At 36.0% G+C, this 16,910-nt stretch overlaps 1 protein-coding gene across 1 annotated transcript in view; it reads left to right on the top strand.

The window, feature by feature from the left end:
- The window catches only part of TRHDE (thyrotropin releasing hormone degrading enzyme), a 421,266-nt gene that overhangs the window by 203,652 nt on the left and 200,704 nt on the right, over positions 1-16,910 (top strand). The window contains exons 4-5 of the mRNA XM_033221251.1: positions 7,267-7,421; positions 10,559-10,672. Coding sequence (XP_033077142.1) covers positions 7,267-7,421; positions 10,559-10,672 — 269 coding nt within the window. The remainder of the gene's footprint in view (positions 1-7,266; positions 7,422-10,558; positions 10,673-16,910) is intronic.

The following is a 16,910-nucleotide window of genomic DNA, read 5'->3' as shown; positions in this document are numbered from 1 at the left end:
AACCGTGGAATTCATGACCAGAACTGTTGAACCAAAGGCCCTTTCCTGGGTGGTGTTGATAGTGGTTATACATCTGTGTGGCTTAGGATTGCAGGCAAAACTAGTTGTAAGCTATATTTACCATGACTTGCCATCACAAGGTAGCTATTCATTTATTTTGCAATTACCTTTTGAACATTAGCCATGCGCTTGGTACTATGCTAGCACAGCAAATGCAATGATTAAGATTAAAACTGCCCTGTCTTCCTGGATTGGGTTGATGTTTCAGCTTAGATACTAATTTTCTTCAACTTTTCCTGGTCATTTGATCAAATGTATTCTGCCTCCAACTCTGTTATTCTTTAACATATTATGTGTAATTTTCATGATAGTCCCAATTGCAGTCTCATATTATCTATTTGTCTATTTGTGTACTATTTGGCTCCCTGCCCTACTTGCATTCCCCAACCCCTCAAAACTGGAACATGAGCTTGGACATAGCAGCATCTTTGTTAGTCTCCTTCTCTGCTCAAACAGAATAAGGACTCAGCAAACTTTATTGAATGAATGAATGAATGCCTGATTCAAAGCAGTACATTACATGTACAAGGAAAACCAGAAAGAACAAATTTATAGAATTTATTCTGTTCTGAAACCACAACTTCTAATATGAATGTATGGCACTTTAGATTTTCTGAGCAAAAATATCTTACATCCCATCAGAGACCAGTGCTGCTTTTCAGGAAGATGCCACATGCCCTGACTACACTAGTGGCTCAGCAGCAGGTCTGTTTTCTGCCGAGGCATGGAGGGATTGGCTGCTGAGGTGATGCTCCTGAATCGCTGGGATATTTATTTCTTCAGCATTAAAACTCTTGTCTTCCAGGACTTTCTATCCCTTTTCCCCTCAGGATTAAGGTTGAAGTCTGGGGCATTCAGGTTCTGATCTTATTACAGACTTTGTTATGAATCTCAAATTAGCTAAATAAATGAATGACAAATCTAGAATGAACTGATAAGTTTGAGTGTGGAAAACTAGAAGGCAGAAATTGGCTGGTGAAGAAATATTGCCAGGAAAAGTCAGTACTGTAGGTAGTATGACTTAGGCAAAAGGAAAGTATGAGAGAAAGTAGGACAATTGATAACTATCTGAGGTCACATATCAGAGAGCATCTCCTGTACTCTTCTCACACTTAGAGTGCGGAGTGTGAGCTTGATCATGTAGCGGAGAATATCTGAGCTGGAGGATACCAGACTCTTTCGCACTGGAGCCAGGGCTTAGAGGAGCTCAAAGCAGGGGCAAAGCACCTTATTCTGGACTGACTATCATGACCTGTGAGATAAGAATCTGACTGTGGCAGACAGGAGAGAACTGATATTGTACACATTTTTGTTGGTGATTATTTAATAATCTGCAATATATTAGAATACATTTCTAACTTACAAGGTTATGCATCAGAAGGGTAATAAGGCAACACTTTCACTAATGCTGGAGACTGGATTTCAGTTAGTATATACTATTGAACAGACCTCATTTAGTGATTCTTTGGACCTTTTGCAAAGTTGTGAGGTTTCTCCCTGCATGATGTTCTCAGGGCAATGGGCCATTTTATTTTATGAGGGCTGACTTTCCCTAGAGGGCAAAACAAAGCTGCAAGGTTTTCTTAACTTTCCTTTAGTATGTACTATTTCACCAGATTAAAAGGGGAGAGGCTTACACAAGGAGGCACAGCACACTGGGGGCCTATCAAATAGCAGCCTACTATAAGATGCTTAGATATTTTCATCTAGTGTTCAAAGAGAGCAGTCTGGGCATGTGGGTGGTGATGGATGATGTTAAAGTGGATGAGAACACTCAAAGAAAATAAGTAGCAGAGTAAGTATCTTAGTCCATTTATGTTACTATAACCAAATACCCGAGACTGGGTAATTTACAAATAATAGAAATTTATTTCTTATAATCCCGGAGGCTGAGAAGTCCAAGATATGGCACAGGCCAGTTTGCTGTCTGGTAGGGTCTACTCTCTGCTTTCAAGATGACTCTTTGTTGCTGCATTCTCCAGAGGGGATGAATATTGTGTCTTCAGATGGCAGAAGAGACCTATAGAGATGACATTTCAGTGTGAATTTCAGAAAGGACACATTTAAATCATAGCAGTTAGTAAAACAAAGCAACACAGAAGCCACAGATGTAAATCCTGGAAACTTTGATTTTCAAAAGTCAGAGAGTGGCAAGAAAATGAAAAACAAAACAGAACAAAACAAGAAGAAAGGCTAATCTGAGAAGTGGAGGAAAAACATGGATATTCTGTTATTATAGACACTAGCCTACCATATGATAATTCTCAGCAATGCCAAAAAAAGATGAGTTCTGAGAAGTGTCCATGAGAGTTTGTGAATTTAGTTATTCAGAGCTGTTTCAGGATAGTGTTAAGAATAGAAGGCAAATTATAGTGCATTGAGGGTGAGTAGGAGGCAAACAAGTAGAACAAGTCAGATTTTTATGTTAATTTATGTTATCACATTCACTAGTATTATATGAATTATTTCATATCTGTCTATAGTTTTTTGTACTATACCATTTAATTGGAAGCAGACTACTATGCCTACTTTTATCAAGCATTTTCTTTGACTTTCCAAGTAAATTAGATTCTGAAACATTTGAATTTTCTTCTTTTTTCAAGGCATATGAAAGAGTTATGGGTATACATTTTAATGAGTATAGTCTCATAACAAATTTCTTTTGCGAAAATTAAAATAATTTAATTCATTGTGAACTAATGTTATCTGCCTTAAATAAAGAGTATTTTTGTTACTGAGTTTGCTTTTTTTTTTTTTTAATAGCTTCATTCAGGTACAGTAATGTACAATAAAACTGTCCATATTTAAAGTATGCAATTTGGTGCCTTAACACATGTATACACACAGGAAATTATCACCATAATGAACATATTCATCACTCCCAAAAGTTTCCCGTCGCTATCTTCTAACTCCTCCCATCTTTGTCCCCAGGCAACCTCTGATGTGCTTTCTGACACTATAGATTAGTTTGCATTTTCTGGAATTTTACATAAATGGCATGAATCATACAGTAGATACAGCTTTCTTCTTTTTTTTACTCCGTATCACTATTTTGGGATTCAATCATGTTGTGGACTGTAACCATAGTTCATTTCTTTTTATTGCTGAGTAGTATTTTATTGCATGGATATACCCTACTTTATTTATTCACCTATTGATGGACATTTGAGTTGTTCCTAGTTTTTAGCTACTGGAAATAGGCTTTTATGAATATTTGTGTACAAATGTTTGTGTGGATATATACTTGATGTAGGTGCTCTTAAATTATAAACCTGTCATATAAGATTCCTTAAGTTGTGAAGACATAGAACAGAGCCACAATTAAAAATACTTCTCCATAGTTGCTTCAACAAAATCTAAGTTTCTTCAATACACTGTTATAAGGTTAGTAGCATACAATGTTTTCTTTATTTTTTCACTACTCTGCCATCTATAATCATGGTTCCTCATATTTATTATAAAACCTGTGTATATATAAGAAGCCGTCCTCTACTACTGATCAGTGTTTTACTCTATTCTTTAATGACTTTAATTTGACTCTGGCTCCATTTGCTGAAGAGTCCTTATTTGGTTGATCTGTAATCTTGTTACCCAGGCCTGACTTTTGTAACCTCATACCTCTCAATTCCAGTATGTAACCAGCTGCCTGCTTAGGTTACCAGTGCCTGATATCTTTATCACCAGCCTCCAGTTGTTTCCACACCATATCTCCTTATGCTGTTAGTCAGGCTTTTGCTTTCTGACAAATGCACCCAAGTCTACCTTCCTCTTTATTCCAAACTCCTAGACTGCATCTGGCTCATATGTGTAGAGTCTTCTTCCTGTGCTATTTGAGCCAGTCCAAATCCCAATGTGTGGCTTGATATGCTCGTTTAGCTTCCTCTTTATTCCAAACTCCTAGACTGCATCTGGCTCATATGTGTCGAGTCTTCTTCCTGTGCTATTTGAGCCAATCCAAATCCCAATGTGTGGCTTGATATGCTCGCTTAGCCCTGATGACCGACTACTCTTGGCTCCTGGAGGACTACAGCTTACAGAATTGCCTCTACTTTGTCACAGGCTTGGGTCAGAAGGCTTGTTCATTAGTCACATGTTGCTACAAGTAAATGACACCAGACCTGCTACTGTTGTTGCCATCTACTGGTGACAAAGTTGACACACTGTGGTTCTGTTATCTGGTTTGTTCATACATATTTACACAAGGTGTTAAGGTAAAATCTTATATAAAAGAATATCTGTTGCTTATGAACTTACAATTCATACCAGTTCTCTGATCTGTGTTCCTTCTCTTTATATATTTCAGCCACATCAACCTTCTTTATCTAGCATACTTGTCTCATTTTCACCTTAGGGCCTTTGCATTTGTTGTCCTCTCTTAGAATGCACTTCCGATTTCAAACAAGCTAGTTTCTACCATTGCTCACATCTCAGATGAAATGTGACTACCTTAGAGAGGGCTGCCTTGACCACACCACACCTACCCCACCAATCAATCAATATCTTACTCTGTTACATTTTCTTTGTAGCATTTATCATTTACCAATTTTCTCATTCATTTATTACTGGTTAATTGACCTCCTGCACACACTCACGTATGCATATAAGCACGATGATGACAGAGAGCAAGGAGCTTGCAGGACAGGGCAAAACCATGTCTATACTGAGCAAAGGAGATGCTCAATCAGTATTTGTTGTATATGTGAATGCGCAGATTACTTGTTTCTGCCCTTTGATATCCTATTTACCTTTTGAAGTTCAACTTAAGTACCATCTCTTTGAAAACCTCCCCAATCAGATTTGTTTTTTCTCTCGCTCAGCACTCTTAATTCTCAAGTATTACCTCATATTTCCCTTTTTTGTGTGTTATAACTGTTATGCCCTCATGCTTAGTCTAAAATGTAGCAGAAGACGGGGTCATATTTGACTTACTTTAATATACGTTTCAGACTTAAGACCACAACCGGCCAGGTGCAATGGCTTAGACCTGTAATCTCAGCACTTTGAGAGGCCAAGGTGGTTAGATCATGAGGTCGGGAGTTCAAGACCAGCCTGGCCAATATCGTGAAACTCCGTCTCTACTAAAAACACAAAAATTAGCTGGGCATGGTGGTGCATGCCTGTAATCCCAGCTACTCAGGAGGCTGAGGCAGGAAAATCGCTTGAACCCAGGAGGTGGAGGTTGCAGTGAGCCAAGATTGCACCACTGCACTCTGGCCTGGGCGACAGAGTGAGACTCCATCTCAAACAAACAGAAACAGCAGCAACAAATACCCACAACCAATGCTGAGAAGATATTTTGTAAAGTCAGGAATAAAGAAAAATCAACCTTATTATAAGATTGTTGACTATTTTATTCTTTTTCTTATTTTGACATATTTAAAGCATGTGGAAAAGAATCAATAATGTTATAATCAGCACCCATACCACCAACAGTGAAATATTCTTATTAAAAACATAACTTTTTAATTCACTGTGTGACAGTCTTCCATCCTTTTCCCCTCCTTTCTTCCATTAAGCCATCATGACTTTAATGTTTATCATTGCTGTATGTGTGTTTGTGTGTGCATCTTGCCATTACCGTCTCTGTGCATGTGTTCATGTATGAGTATCCATTTACAACACATGGTGTTATTCTACTTGTTTTTAAATAGTGGATATTATTATAGGGTCATTTTACTCTTCACTTATTTCCTTGATATTTTCTTTCTCAGATTGTCCATGTTGACGTATGTAGTGTTAGAATCTAGTGGTAAGATCAATTGTTTTGATTGCTGTGTAATATTCCTTTATATACCTATTTCTCAGTTTCTTTGTCCTTTACCTTGCTTAAACGCACTTAATTTTCCCTTTTCACCTGTACAAACAATACTATAGCGAACATTCTTATACAATTTCCTGTTGCATCGTAGGGAGTTACCCCAGGGTTGTATCGAGAAGTAGAACTTCTGAGTCAGAGACTGTAAACACTATGCTTGGCATTGTGATTAAAAGCACAGGTGCTGGAACCAGGCTGCTGGGTTCAAATTTCTACCCTGCCACTTACTGACTTTCCCAGGAAGCAAGGAGCGCCAGCTATTTTCAACCTGTTTTCATGAGCATGCATGCCCTACCTCAATCCCTGGCATTAAGTAGTCAGCATGGCTTAGGTCCTTTTGGCTCTGGAAGGATCTGCCAGAGCCAATTCCCAGCCGCCACTGCCTAATGCTGGAGCCAGTGCCCAGCAGGCCTGTGGCTTCACATGCAATCACCACTTTGCATTTCTGTACCATTTCTCGTCCAGGGAGAGGTTTATTTTTAAGCCTGGAGATGTTTTTTTCGTTTTCCCTTTTAATATTTTATTTATCATCACTATGCCTCTGGAGCAGAGGGAGTACATCAAAGCATGAACTCTTTGTGTCACCATAACCAGAAGTTGATAATACCTCTATGACCTTTTAAAATAAGCACAGATCTTAGAATCATCTATTTGTAGATATTTGGAGCTAGAAGGTATTTTAGAGATAATTAAGGCTAATGACCTTATTTCATAGGTGAGGGAATTGTGGTCTTAAGAAGTTAAGTGATTTACTGATGTTGCATAGCCAGTTGATGACAGAGCCAGACCAGAGTCTGTGGGTCCCCTCAATAGTTTTTAGGGTTTTTTTTCCATTATATCCACTAGCAAAGCTTTCTCTGTAAGATATATTTACATGTAACATCTTTCTTTTAATATAACTGAAAAAATATACTAGAATTTAAGCAAATAGAAAAATAACACCACATTTTAAACCAGATATAAAATGTTTTCTCTTATACAATACTGAGGTAAATGTAAGAATATAGTATTTACTGCATTGAGTCAAATATATTTTCATTAGAAGGCACAACGCCTTTGCCTCTGTAGGTTCCTGCTGCATTTGGTTTCCTTGACTTATGAAATTTATTAGGATGGGCCCATCAATAATGGCACTGATACTTCCAGCTACCTATAGCACTGGGCTTGAAAATGAACTGTGATGAATGGATATGACCAGCATTTGCAGTGATAGCCTATATTTCTGCTGTCATGTAGAAATGACAGGTAGTTTAATTTGAAAAAAAAAAAAAAAAATCACTAAGTCAAATCAAGTATCCCTTATAATTAGGATTTCTGGACATTTTTAGGACATAAATTCAGAATCTGGTGTCTTTGTTAAAGCCTTTGGAACTGTTTTATTTTATTTCTAGATCTTTTAGCTGTGCCTAAGCATCCGTATGCTGCTATGGAGAACTGGGGACTAAGTATTTTTGTGGAACAAAGAATACTGCTGGATCCCAGTGTTTCATCTATTTCTTATTTGCTGGATGTCACCATGGTCATTGTTCATGAGATATGTCACCAGGTATGAGAAAAAGAATCAGGTGTAAGTATAATGTAAAAGCTATTGAGAATGATTTTGAATAGCTACATTAAGAGCTAAATTATTATCCTCCCAAATAAGTTTTAATTTTATAAGGAGCACTGTGTAGTTCTACCTGGAAGATATGTCATTTTTCTTCAATCATAGGATAAACAAAAACAAACACCCTGGTCGTATTGAGTAAGCAACTGTCATTGCATTTAGTTGAGCAGTGAGATGGCACTGCCACCCAGCAGCCTCTTTGGAGCCCCTATCTAGTCAGTTATCAACCTTGCTGTATTTTCTTGTGATTATCAGTGTGTATATAGGGTAAGTGCAGTGATGGCAATGATTTATTGCATCACTGCAAGATGCAGCTGAGTTTTGTGTACGTGTCAAAATTTGCTTTTGCTGAAATCAATTTGTTATTCCCCTTTTCCCACCACATAGACACTTAGGAAGTCTTTCACTAACTCAACCGTGGACTCTGTTCTCAAATGATTGATATTTTTTGTCTTGGCATGTTTAGAAATTCATATGTAAATTAGCCAACTTTGTAGTGAAGCTAAGATAAAATTAATTTCATTTTGATTTTATGCATTTGCTCACAATGAATGGACGGCATTAGATTTCACAGTGCTTATTTGAATCTTAATTTTAGTGGGAAAAAGTCACTGAAAATAGATGTCCATGCCAACAGAAAGCGATACCTGTCCTGGTTACCAGTATTTATGGATAGCTTTAAACTTATAACACCAGAAATCTCACTGTGATACAGTGTGATTTCAATAAATTATAAACCCCACACCTTTTTGAAAGCTGAAAAAACGAAGGAAAGAGTGATGTGAAAAATGCTGTCAGTGAAAGAAGGTAAACTGTTAAATGCTAATAAATGAATACTGACTTAATGATGAAGTGATGTGGGCCAGACGACCGTTTACATAAATGTCAGCTTGTTTTTTTTTTTTTTTTTTTGAGACCGTGTCTCACTCTGTCACCCAGGTTGGAGTGCAATGGTGCAATCTTGGCTCACTGCAATCTTCGCCTCCCAGGTTCAAGTGATTCTCCTGCCTCAACTTCCCAAGTAGCTGGACTACAGGTGCCTACCACCATGCCCAGCTACATTTTTATATTTTTAGTAGAGATGGGGTTTCACCATCTTGGCCAGGCTGGTCTTGAACTTCTTGACCTCAGGTGATCCACCCACCTTGACCTCCCAAAGTGCTGGGATTATAGACCTGAGCCACCATGCCTGGCCCCTAAATGTCAGTTTTTTGCACTGAACCTGTAAGATGTTTGTATCTGCCTTGTTGACCAGATCTCTGAGGTGTGTTCCTTACCCCAGGCTTAAGGGGATCCTTTGCAGAGATGTCTGGGGCTCCTAGTCTATACTAAAGAGGATGGTTTTGACTGTATATCTTGTAATTATTTGAGACGAACGCAGTTTGCTTTTTGAATGCTCCTATAAATGACAAGTTAGATATATAGTTCTGTTGAAGTGAAAGTGCACCGATAATGTATAATTGTTCAGAGAACTGGATTTCATTTGTTTCATATTCTAAGTTACTTTCTTGTTATAGCTTAGTATTTGTAGGCCACTTACTATGGAGTAAAGAACCAGAAGCTAGGAGAAGCACTTAAAATAATTTCCATTGTCATTAACCAATTAATTTCTATGTTACCTTTCCTGCACGCTGATTTGTAGTCACAATTCTGAAGATAGGATTTCAAGTTACAGGAGAAACATGCATTTTTTATTTAAAAAGTTATTAAAAGATTAAACATTTACTTTGTGGTCCTCAACATACTGAGAGCTGATTTTATTTGTATTTCAATGAGAGATTCTCTTGAAGAATAGATACTTTACTGTTGCTATTGAAACTGTCAGCCAAGCTTGTTAATGTGGCTGCTAAAGCCATACATGATCTGGTACTTGTCTGCCTTTCTGGACTCTTTCATGCTTTCCTCCTCCTGGTCCACTATGTTCCAGCCACACAGGTCTTTCTTCTGTTTCTTAAATAGCTCATTCCCACGTAGAGTCTTCACATTAAGGGTTAATTACATGTCCCTGAAATTCTCCTTCCCAAGCCTTTCTCATGACTGGCTCTCCCTTATCATTGAAGTCTGAGCTCAAATGTCACTTGCTTAGAGAGAATGTTTTTGCTTTTACAATGTAAAGCAGTTCCTCCCTCATTCCTGTAGCACTTTGTTAGGATCTGAAATTGCATTGTTCATTTGCTTATTTATTTTTTTATTGTCTACCTCCCCTCAACCCCCATACCTCTACAATAAAATGTCAGCTGCATTAGGAGGAACATTATCTAACTTTTCTTCACTGAATCCTGTCTTTAGGCTAGCTCCTGGCATATAATGTATTTTTTGCTTTTTAATGAGAAAAGAATTCCTTTAACGTTTTCCTGAACTAAGCAAGTTTCAGAATAATACATCATTGTCTAATCAAAATACCTTTTAAAATTACATTATTTTTCATAAAGGTATCTTAGAAAATTTTTTTTGGTCTAAATCTTTATTATAATAGAATCACGGAGAGTCAAGTGTGAGGGACCTCAAAAACCCTTAGTTTTACCAATCAGCAAATATCTTCTCTGAATTGCCTCTGCCACTAGAGGGTGATGCTTACATACCTCCTGTGATGAACTGCTCACTACCTTTCAAGGCAGTATTTTCCCATCTTTGGCCATCTCAGTCTGTTAGAGGGTTTTCTGCATTTTCAGCAGACATTTACCCATGCTAATTTCCATTCATTAGTCCTGGTTTGTCACTTGCAGGGTCACAAGAAACAAGCCTTTCCTCTGCTACATAATAGGTCTTCAAATATTTGAAGACAGCTCTCATCAGTTTTTCTCTCCTGAGCCCTTTCTTCTCCAAGTCAAATATTCTTTTGTGTTCATTGATTATTCTTTTTTGTTCCTCTCTGAAAGCATGTATAAAAAATCTACTGTCGCCCAAGTACTCAAATAAATCAATATAGTTTTGCCACAACACATTTTAAGATCACAAAACCAATTGGGGAATTAATTCCAGTTATAATCATCATAGTTTAATACATGCAATTTTAGATAAAATAGTTTGGGGATAGATTCTGTTTGATTTGATGACCATTAATTTTGTTACCGCAGTGGTTTGGTGACCTTGTGACGCCTGTGTGGTGGGAAGACGTGTGGCTGAAGGAAGGGTTTGCTCACTACTTTGAATTTGTTGGTACAGACTACCTCTATCCTGGCTGGAACATGGTAAGTGCCCTTGAATGATTTGAAACTTTTAGTAAAAGGTTGATCTAGTGTTACATTAGGCTTATATCATCGTTAGAGATGGCTAAAGGTACCAACTGATGCATGAAAATGTATTGATAAAATGTAACCAAAAATTTAAATGTTAGTATTCTTCCATAGTCATCTTTTACTTATTAGGAACTATATAATCTGATTTGCTATTCATTAGCTTCAAAATGCCACAATTTACCTAAATAGAAATATTTTCAATTGTAGTATTTTATAGTAAAGGCAAATTGTCCTTTAAAATAAAGAAGTCAAGAGTAATTAATAATATTTTAAATATACAGAATATATCGAACATAGAAAAATGAGGACTTGACATCTCATTGATGAGATAAAACACAAAAACCATCTAAAAGATATGATGTATTATTGTTGTAGATATGTGTATTTTAGGATTAAATGACTTAATAAGAGGTCATTAATTTTATTTATGAAGAGTTATTCATATTATACCTATACTTTAGGAATGTCAGAACTTGAAGAAAGGTTTTTGTGCCTTAAGCTGTGCTGTTATAGGGCATCCTAGAAGAAAAAGTAGAAGGAGGGTGTAGTTTTGCTATGTGTCTTTTTATGTCAGTTTTTCATTTTATATAAGCTTTCACTGATCAATAAGCGACAGTGTAATTATTAAATAGAACCCAGGATACATATATGTTGTTCTGAAATTAAAATTTTAAATTTATTTAAAGTGGTACTATTAAATTAAGTAAAAATTGCAATGTACCAATACTTATCAACTTCCAAAAGCTGAAATTTTATTTTTGACATAGCGTAGGTGATTTTATACACACACACACACACATATATACACATACATATATATACTATATATATGTTCTTTTAAACCACTTTATTGACTCAAGATTGACATACAAAATGCTGTACATATTTAATGTATGCAACTTGATGAGTTTGGAGATAAGTGTACATTCATAAAACAAATGGTCACCTTTTGTTTTATGCCATAGACGTATTCATCACCTCTAAAATTTTCTTCCTGTCTTCTTTACTTATTGTTATTTGGTGGTAAGAATGCAACATGAAATCTGCCCTTCAGCAAGTTTTCAGGTGTATGATACAGAATTATTGAATATATACATTATGCTGTACAGTAGATCTCTAGGACTTACTCATCTTGCATGACTGAAGCTTTGTACCCTTTGTCTAATACATCCTTGTTTCCTCCTCACCCAAGCCTCTGGCAACCACCATTTTATTCTCTGCTTCCATGAATTTGACTATTTTAAATTCCTTATACAAGTGGAATTATGTAGTATTCGTCTATTTTATCTCACTTGGCCTGATGTCCCAAGTTCACTCATGTTGTTACGAATGGCAGAATTTCTTGTTTTTTAAAGGTAGAATAGTATTCTCATGCATGTATACACCACATTTTCTTTATCCATTCATCTGTCAGTGGATAGATTGCTTCCAAAAATATTTTATACTGCTCCCTTTTGATGTTCTAAAGTATTAATAGGTAGTTATCTACTTGTTATTGTTGCAAATATAATTTGAAGAACACATAAACCAAGGTAAAATATGAAAGCATCTGTAAGTCATCATATAACTTCTCCAACATAAATTTAACTGACTCCTGCTGAGAAAAAAAAATGAAATTACTTTAACAAAAATGTGAAGATAATAATACCATATCAATGTGTTTTAATTATTTTCATGCAATTTTACCAATATTTTATGAAGGCAAAATGATTCAGTTGCACAAATGTACAAGATAAGTTTATTTGATTTATGTGCCTAGGTATTTATAGATGTATAACATAATTTTAATATCTTAATTGAAGTGTTTTATTTTGGCATTCAAATTAACAATGCTTTAAATACTTTGAAGAAAAATCATCAATACAATGTCATATTATTGAAAGTATTCTTTAAAAAATGTGTAATTTTGGCCGGGCGTGGTGGCTCAAGCCTGTAATCCCAGCACTTTGGGAGGCCGAGACGGGCGGATCACGAGGTCAGGAGATCAAGACCATCCTGGCTAACATGGTGAAACCCCGTCTCTACTAAAATATACAAAAAATTAGCCGGGCGAGATGGCGGGCGCCTGTAGTCCCAGCTACTCGGGAGGCTGAGGCGAGAGAATGGCGTAAACCCGGGAGGCGGAGCTTGCAGTGAGCTGAGATCCGGCCACTGCACTCTAGCCTGGGCGACAGAGCGAGACTCCGTCTCAAAAAAAAAAAAAAAAAAAAAAAAAAAAAAAAAAAAAAAAAAATGTGTAATTTTAAAATGTAAATATTTACAGTGACTGAAACATCTCCAAAAGTATCTTTTGGGTTTTGATGACTTTCAACCAACTTTGTTTAAATTTCTTATTTAATTTTTATTATGCTGTGGATTATTACTGATTTATAATTTTATTATGTTTCAATATTAAAAGATGTCCTTATTACAAGTGACATGTTATGCATAGGTATTGCTTTTTTTAGCTCATTCAGATACTTGTGATAAAATTCTTTCTATTCACCATTATGAAAAATACATCTTAGATTTAAAAGTAGTCAACAGAATTATAGATGGGGTGAAAACTGACAGCTTTTGATTGTTTTAGCATGGTAATATATCTTCAGTTTCAGTGTCCTCATTCCAAATTTTGTCTTTTAATGACTTTTCATATTTCTTCATCATTTTATCAGTTACACTCTAAATATAGGAATTCTGGAAAATATTTTTTAGAGGTATTGAAAATGAACACAGAGGGTAAATAAGACAACTGAGATTTTGTTCTTAATTGAACACAGACCAGGCATTAGAAGTATAAAAACCTAGAGGTTAGTCAGATATAAGATTTGATTACTTCTAAATCCATATTTAATAATTAAGAAATGAAAACTAATGACAGAACAATTACAGTGTCACAGAAAACTCATCCTATTAAAGTAAAAAATGAAACAATAAACTCCATCACATTTAATTACACAGTTAATAATGAGAAGAAACAAGTCTTATTATGATGGTCTTTTTTTTTTTTTTTTTTTGAGACAGAGTCTTACTTTGTGGCCCAGGCTGAAATGCAGTGGCACCATCTTGGCTCAGTGCAATCTCTGCCGCCCAGATTCAAGTGATTCTCGTGCATCAACCTCCCAAGTAGCTGGGATTACAGGTGTGAGCCACCGTGCTGGGCTAATTTTTGTATTTTTTGCAAAGATGGGGTTTCACCATATTGGCCAGGCTGCTCTCAAACTCCTGACCTTAGGTGATCCACCTGCCACAGCCTGCCAAAGTGCTGGGATTACAGGTCATGATGTGTTTTTGTGTTTAGATTATATAGATTTTAAAAACTTTCTGCTATTTGATTGCTTTTGCTTTTTAGTTTGTGAGATACCTCAATATAAATCCAGAAAACCTACAAGTAGAAACTCTATAGAGTTTCTGCCCCTCCATATGTAATTAATACCTTCTTTGCAAACAAAATTTTAAGAATAAGATAACCACATAAATAAGAGAGGATATTAAGTGCCTTGAAGGCTGTGCCAGCACTAATTTTCATAATGGCATCAGCCAAAGAGTGAAAGAAATACTCAGAAGAATAAGAGTGACAGCTGCATCAGCAGTAACTCATACTATTGTGATATGCATAAAAGCTTTCCTGTAAGTGCATGGCTTAAGGTTCACTAGACCTAAGCCTGTAATAGAAAAACCAGAAGTCAGGCTCATGTCAGGAGTAAAGAAATTCAGGAAGTTGACCTATTTTGCCATTAATCTCAAAAACAGTGCTTTTTTAGGCATCAAGGCTCAAACACTGAAAAACAATTTTATCTGCTAGAGAGATACTATGGCAATCTACCTTCCATGGACTAGCAATAAAGAAGCCCAGAATTACATAGTATTGTTAAGGAAACTCTTGTTCTGACTTAGGCCAATATACTTCGCTTAACTGTTAGTAAAATCTTAGGTTGTATATATGTGTGTTTTCAGAGCCAGTTTCTGATATAGAATTAAGGAATACTACATATAATAAAATTATCACAATAAGCATTTTGTGATAATTTTGTCCTCTAGCACACTAATCAAGTTTACCATTTTGTAGATATGGGGTTTTACAGGGAGTATGACACAAGTCAGGGGGATAGATTGGAAATAAGAAGCTCAGATTCCAAGAAAGGCATTTCCCCTAACTCATTCTTGTCATTTGAAAAATGGGAGAATTATAGTGACTTAGTATGTCCACATAATTTTTTTGAAGACAAAATAACTTATGAGGTCTTTGAAATGTATGAACCGCTATACAAGTGTGAGTAGGCATCATGGGCCTGGGAAAGTAAATTCTCTATTAGAAAAGTACATCGATTTTACGTATAGATACTCTAACATTTCCAATCCTAGTAATCCATTTTGGCTTCTTAGGCTTATACCAATTATTTATACATACAAGATAAACTTGGTATCTAAATTCAGTCTCACCAAATAAATTCTTATCTATACTGGCAATGTGGACTATTCCCTAGGAACGTAAGCCTTAGATAATGTTTCATTCATCAAAGAGAAGTGTCAAGATCATTAGAAACAACCTCCTCAGCTTAGGGCTGAAGACACATTTCAAAGAGGATTCATGGCATGAATAGTCTTTTTGCCTGATGTTATTTTATCAAAGTTGGCTGTTAGTGACATTATTGGATGGATTAAGTTACAGTATGCCATTGACAGCAATCATATTAAATCTTATTGTGTTTCCTCAAAACAGATAAAAAGAAGAACTGACAGCACAGTAACTGTTCTTCAACAACTCTTGATTGTTTTAATTTGAAAAAAGTTTATATTAAAATAATTTTACTACAGCAAAAAGTTGCTTATTAAAATACTGCAATGGAGAACTCCTTATTTTAAAGACCTGGTGCCGATGCAGGTCAAGTCATATCCCCTGTGTATATTGCATAGGTTTCATTATAATTCGTGTGGTCTATATTCTAGGTGACTCCTTCAGGTTCCTGAATGTAGTATTATAAGAAAGTGCTTCTATAATGAGAATCATTAAACATGAGCGTATGTTGTTTCATTAAAGAACTAGGGAAGAGAAAGAGCTTCACCCACCAAAAACATAAGTTATACTTTGATAAAGTCAGCAGACTGGAATTTTTCTCCTAATTTTTGTAAGGACACATACCTTAGCATAAAGATTATTATTAATGCAACTAAAGTTCAGTCTGCAAAATAACTCCTCTAAAGTAATAAACTAGAAGGTGATCCAATTGTTTTAATTTATTGATATTTTATTCTGAAATGACTGATACCCAGTGAATGTGAGAAATTTAAAGGCTTCTTAGGGCTGGACTGACGGGCTTTTGGTCTTTTCGATCCTGCTCAGTTGCTTAAAAGTGACATTTACATTGAGAGACCATAAGGAAAGTAGAAAGCGTGCCTGTTTGGGTCTCATGGAATCCCAGTCTTTGAAATGGACCTCTTCTCTGACTGCATTTTCCGTTCTCTGTTCCCTCCTGCCTTTTAAAGCTATTTTATTTTTACTCAAGAGAAGTTGAGAAAATTATTGACTAAGTGAAATATAGCTGATTTGCTCTACAAGCAAACTTTTTTCCTTACTGAAAACATAAACTTCTTTGTAAAGAATAGAAATACCTTTTCAAAAAAACAGCTCCTGGATTCATTGATTTTTTGGAGGTTTTTTGTGTCTCTATCTCCTTCAGTTTTGCTCTGATCTTAGTTATTTCTTGCCTTCTGCTAGCTTTTGAAGGTGTTTGCTCTTGCTTCTCTAGATCTTTTAATTGTAATGTTAGGGTGTCAATTTTAGATCTTTCCTGCTTTCACTTGTGGGCATTTAGTGCTATAAATTTCCCTCTACACACTGCTTTAAATGTGTCCCAGAGATTCTGGTATGTTGTATCTTTGTTCTCATTGGTTTCAAAGAACATCTTTATTTCTGCCTTCATTTCGTTATGTACCCAGTAGTGTTTCAGGAGCAGCTTGTTCAGTTTCCAAGTAGTTGTGCGGTTTTGAGTGAATTTCTTAATCCTGAGTTCTAGTTTGATTGCACTGTGGTCTGAGAGACAGTTTGTTATAATTTCTTTTCTTGTGTATTTGCTGATTAGTGCTTTACTTCCAATTATGAGGTCAATTTTGGAATAAGTGTGATGTAGTGCTGAGAAGAATATATATTCTGTTGATTTGGGGTGGTGAGTTCTGTAGATGTCTATTAGGTCTGCTTGGTGCAGAGATG

Source organism: Trachypithecus francoisi, unplaced genomic scaffold (assembly GCF_009764315.1).
Source record: "Trachypithecus francoisi isolate TF-2019V2 unplaced genomic scaffold, Tfra_2.0 Lachesis_group11, whole genome shotgun sequence".
Classification (NCBI taxonomy): Eukaryota; Metazoa; Chordata; class Mammalia; order Primates; family Cercopithecidae; genus Trachypithecus; species Trachypithecus francoisi.
Note: the sequence above shows the minus strand (reverse complement) of the source record. Positions and strands in the feature narration are given on the sequence as shown.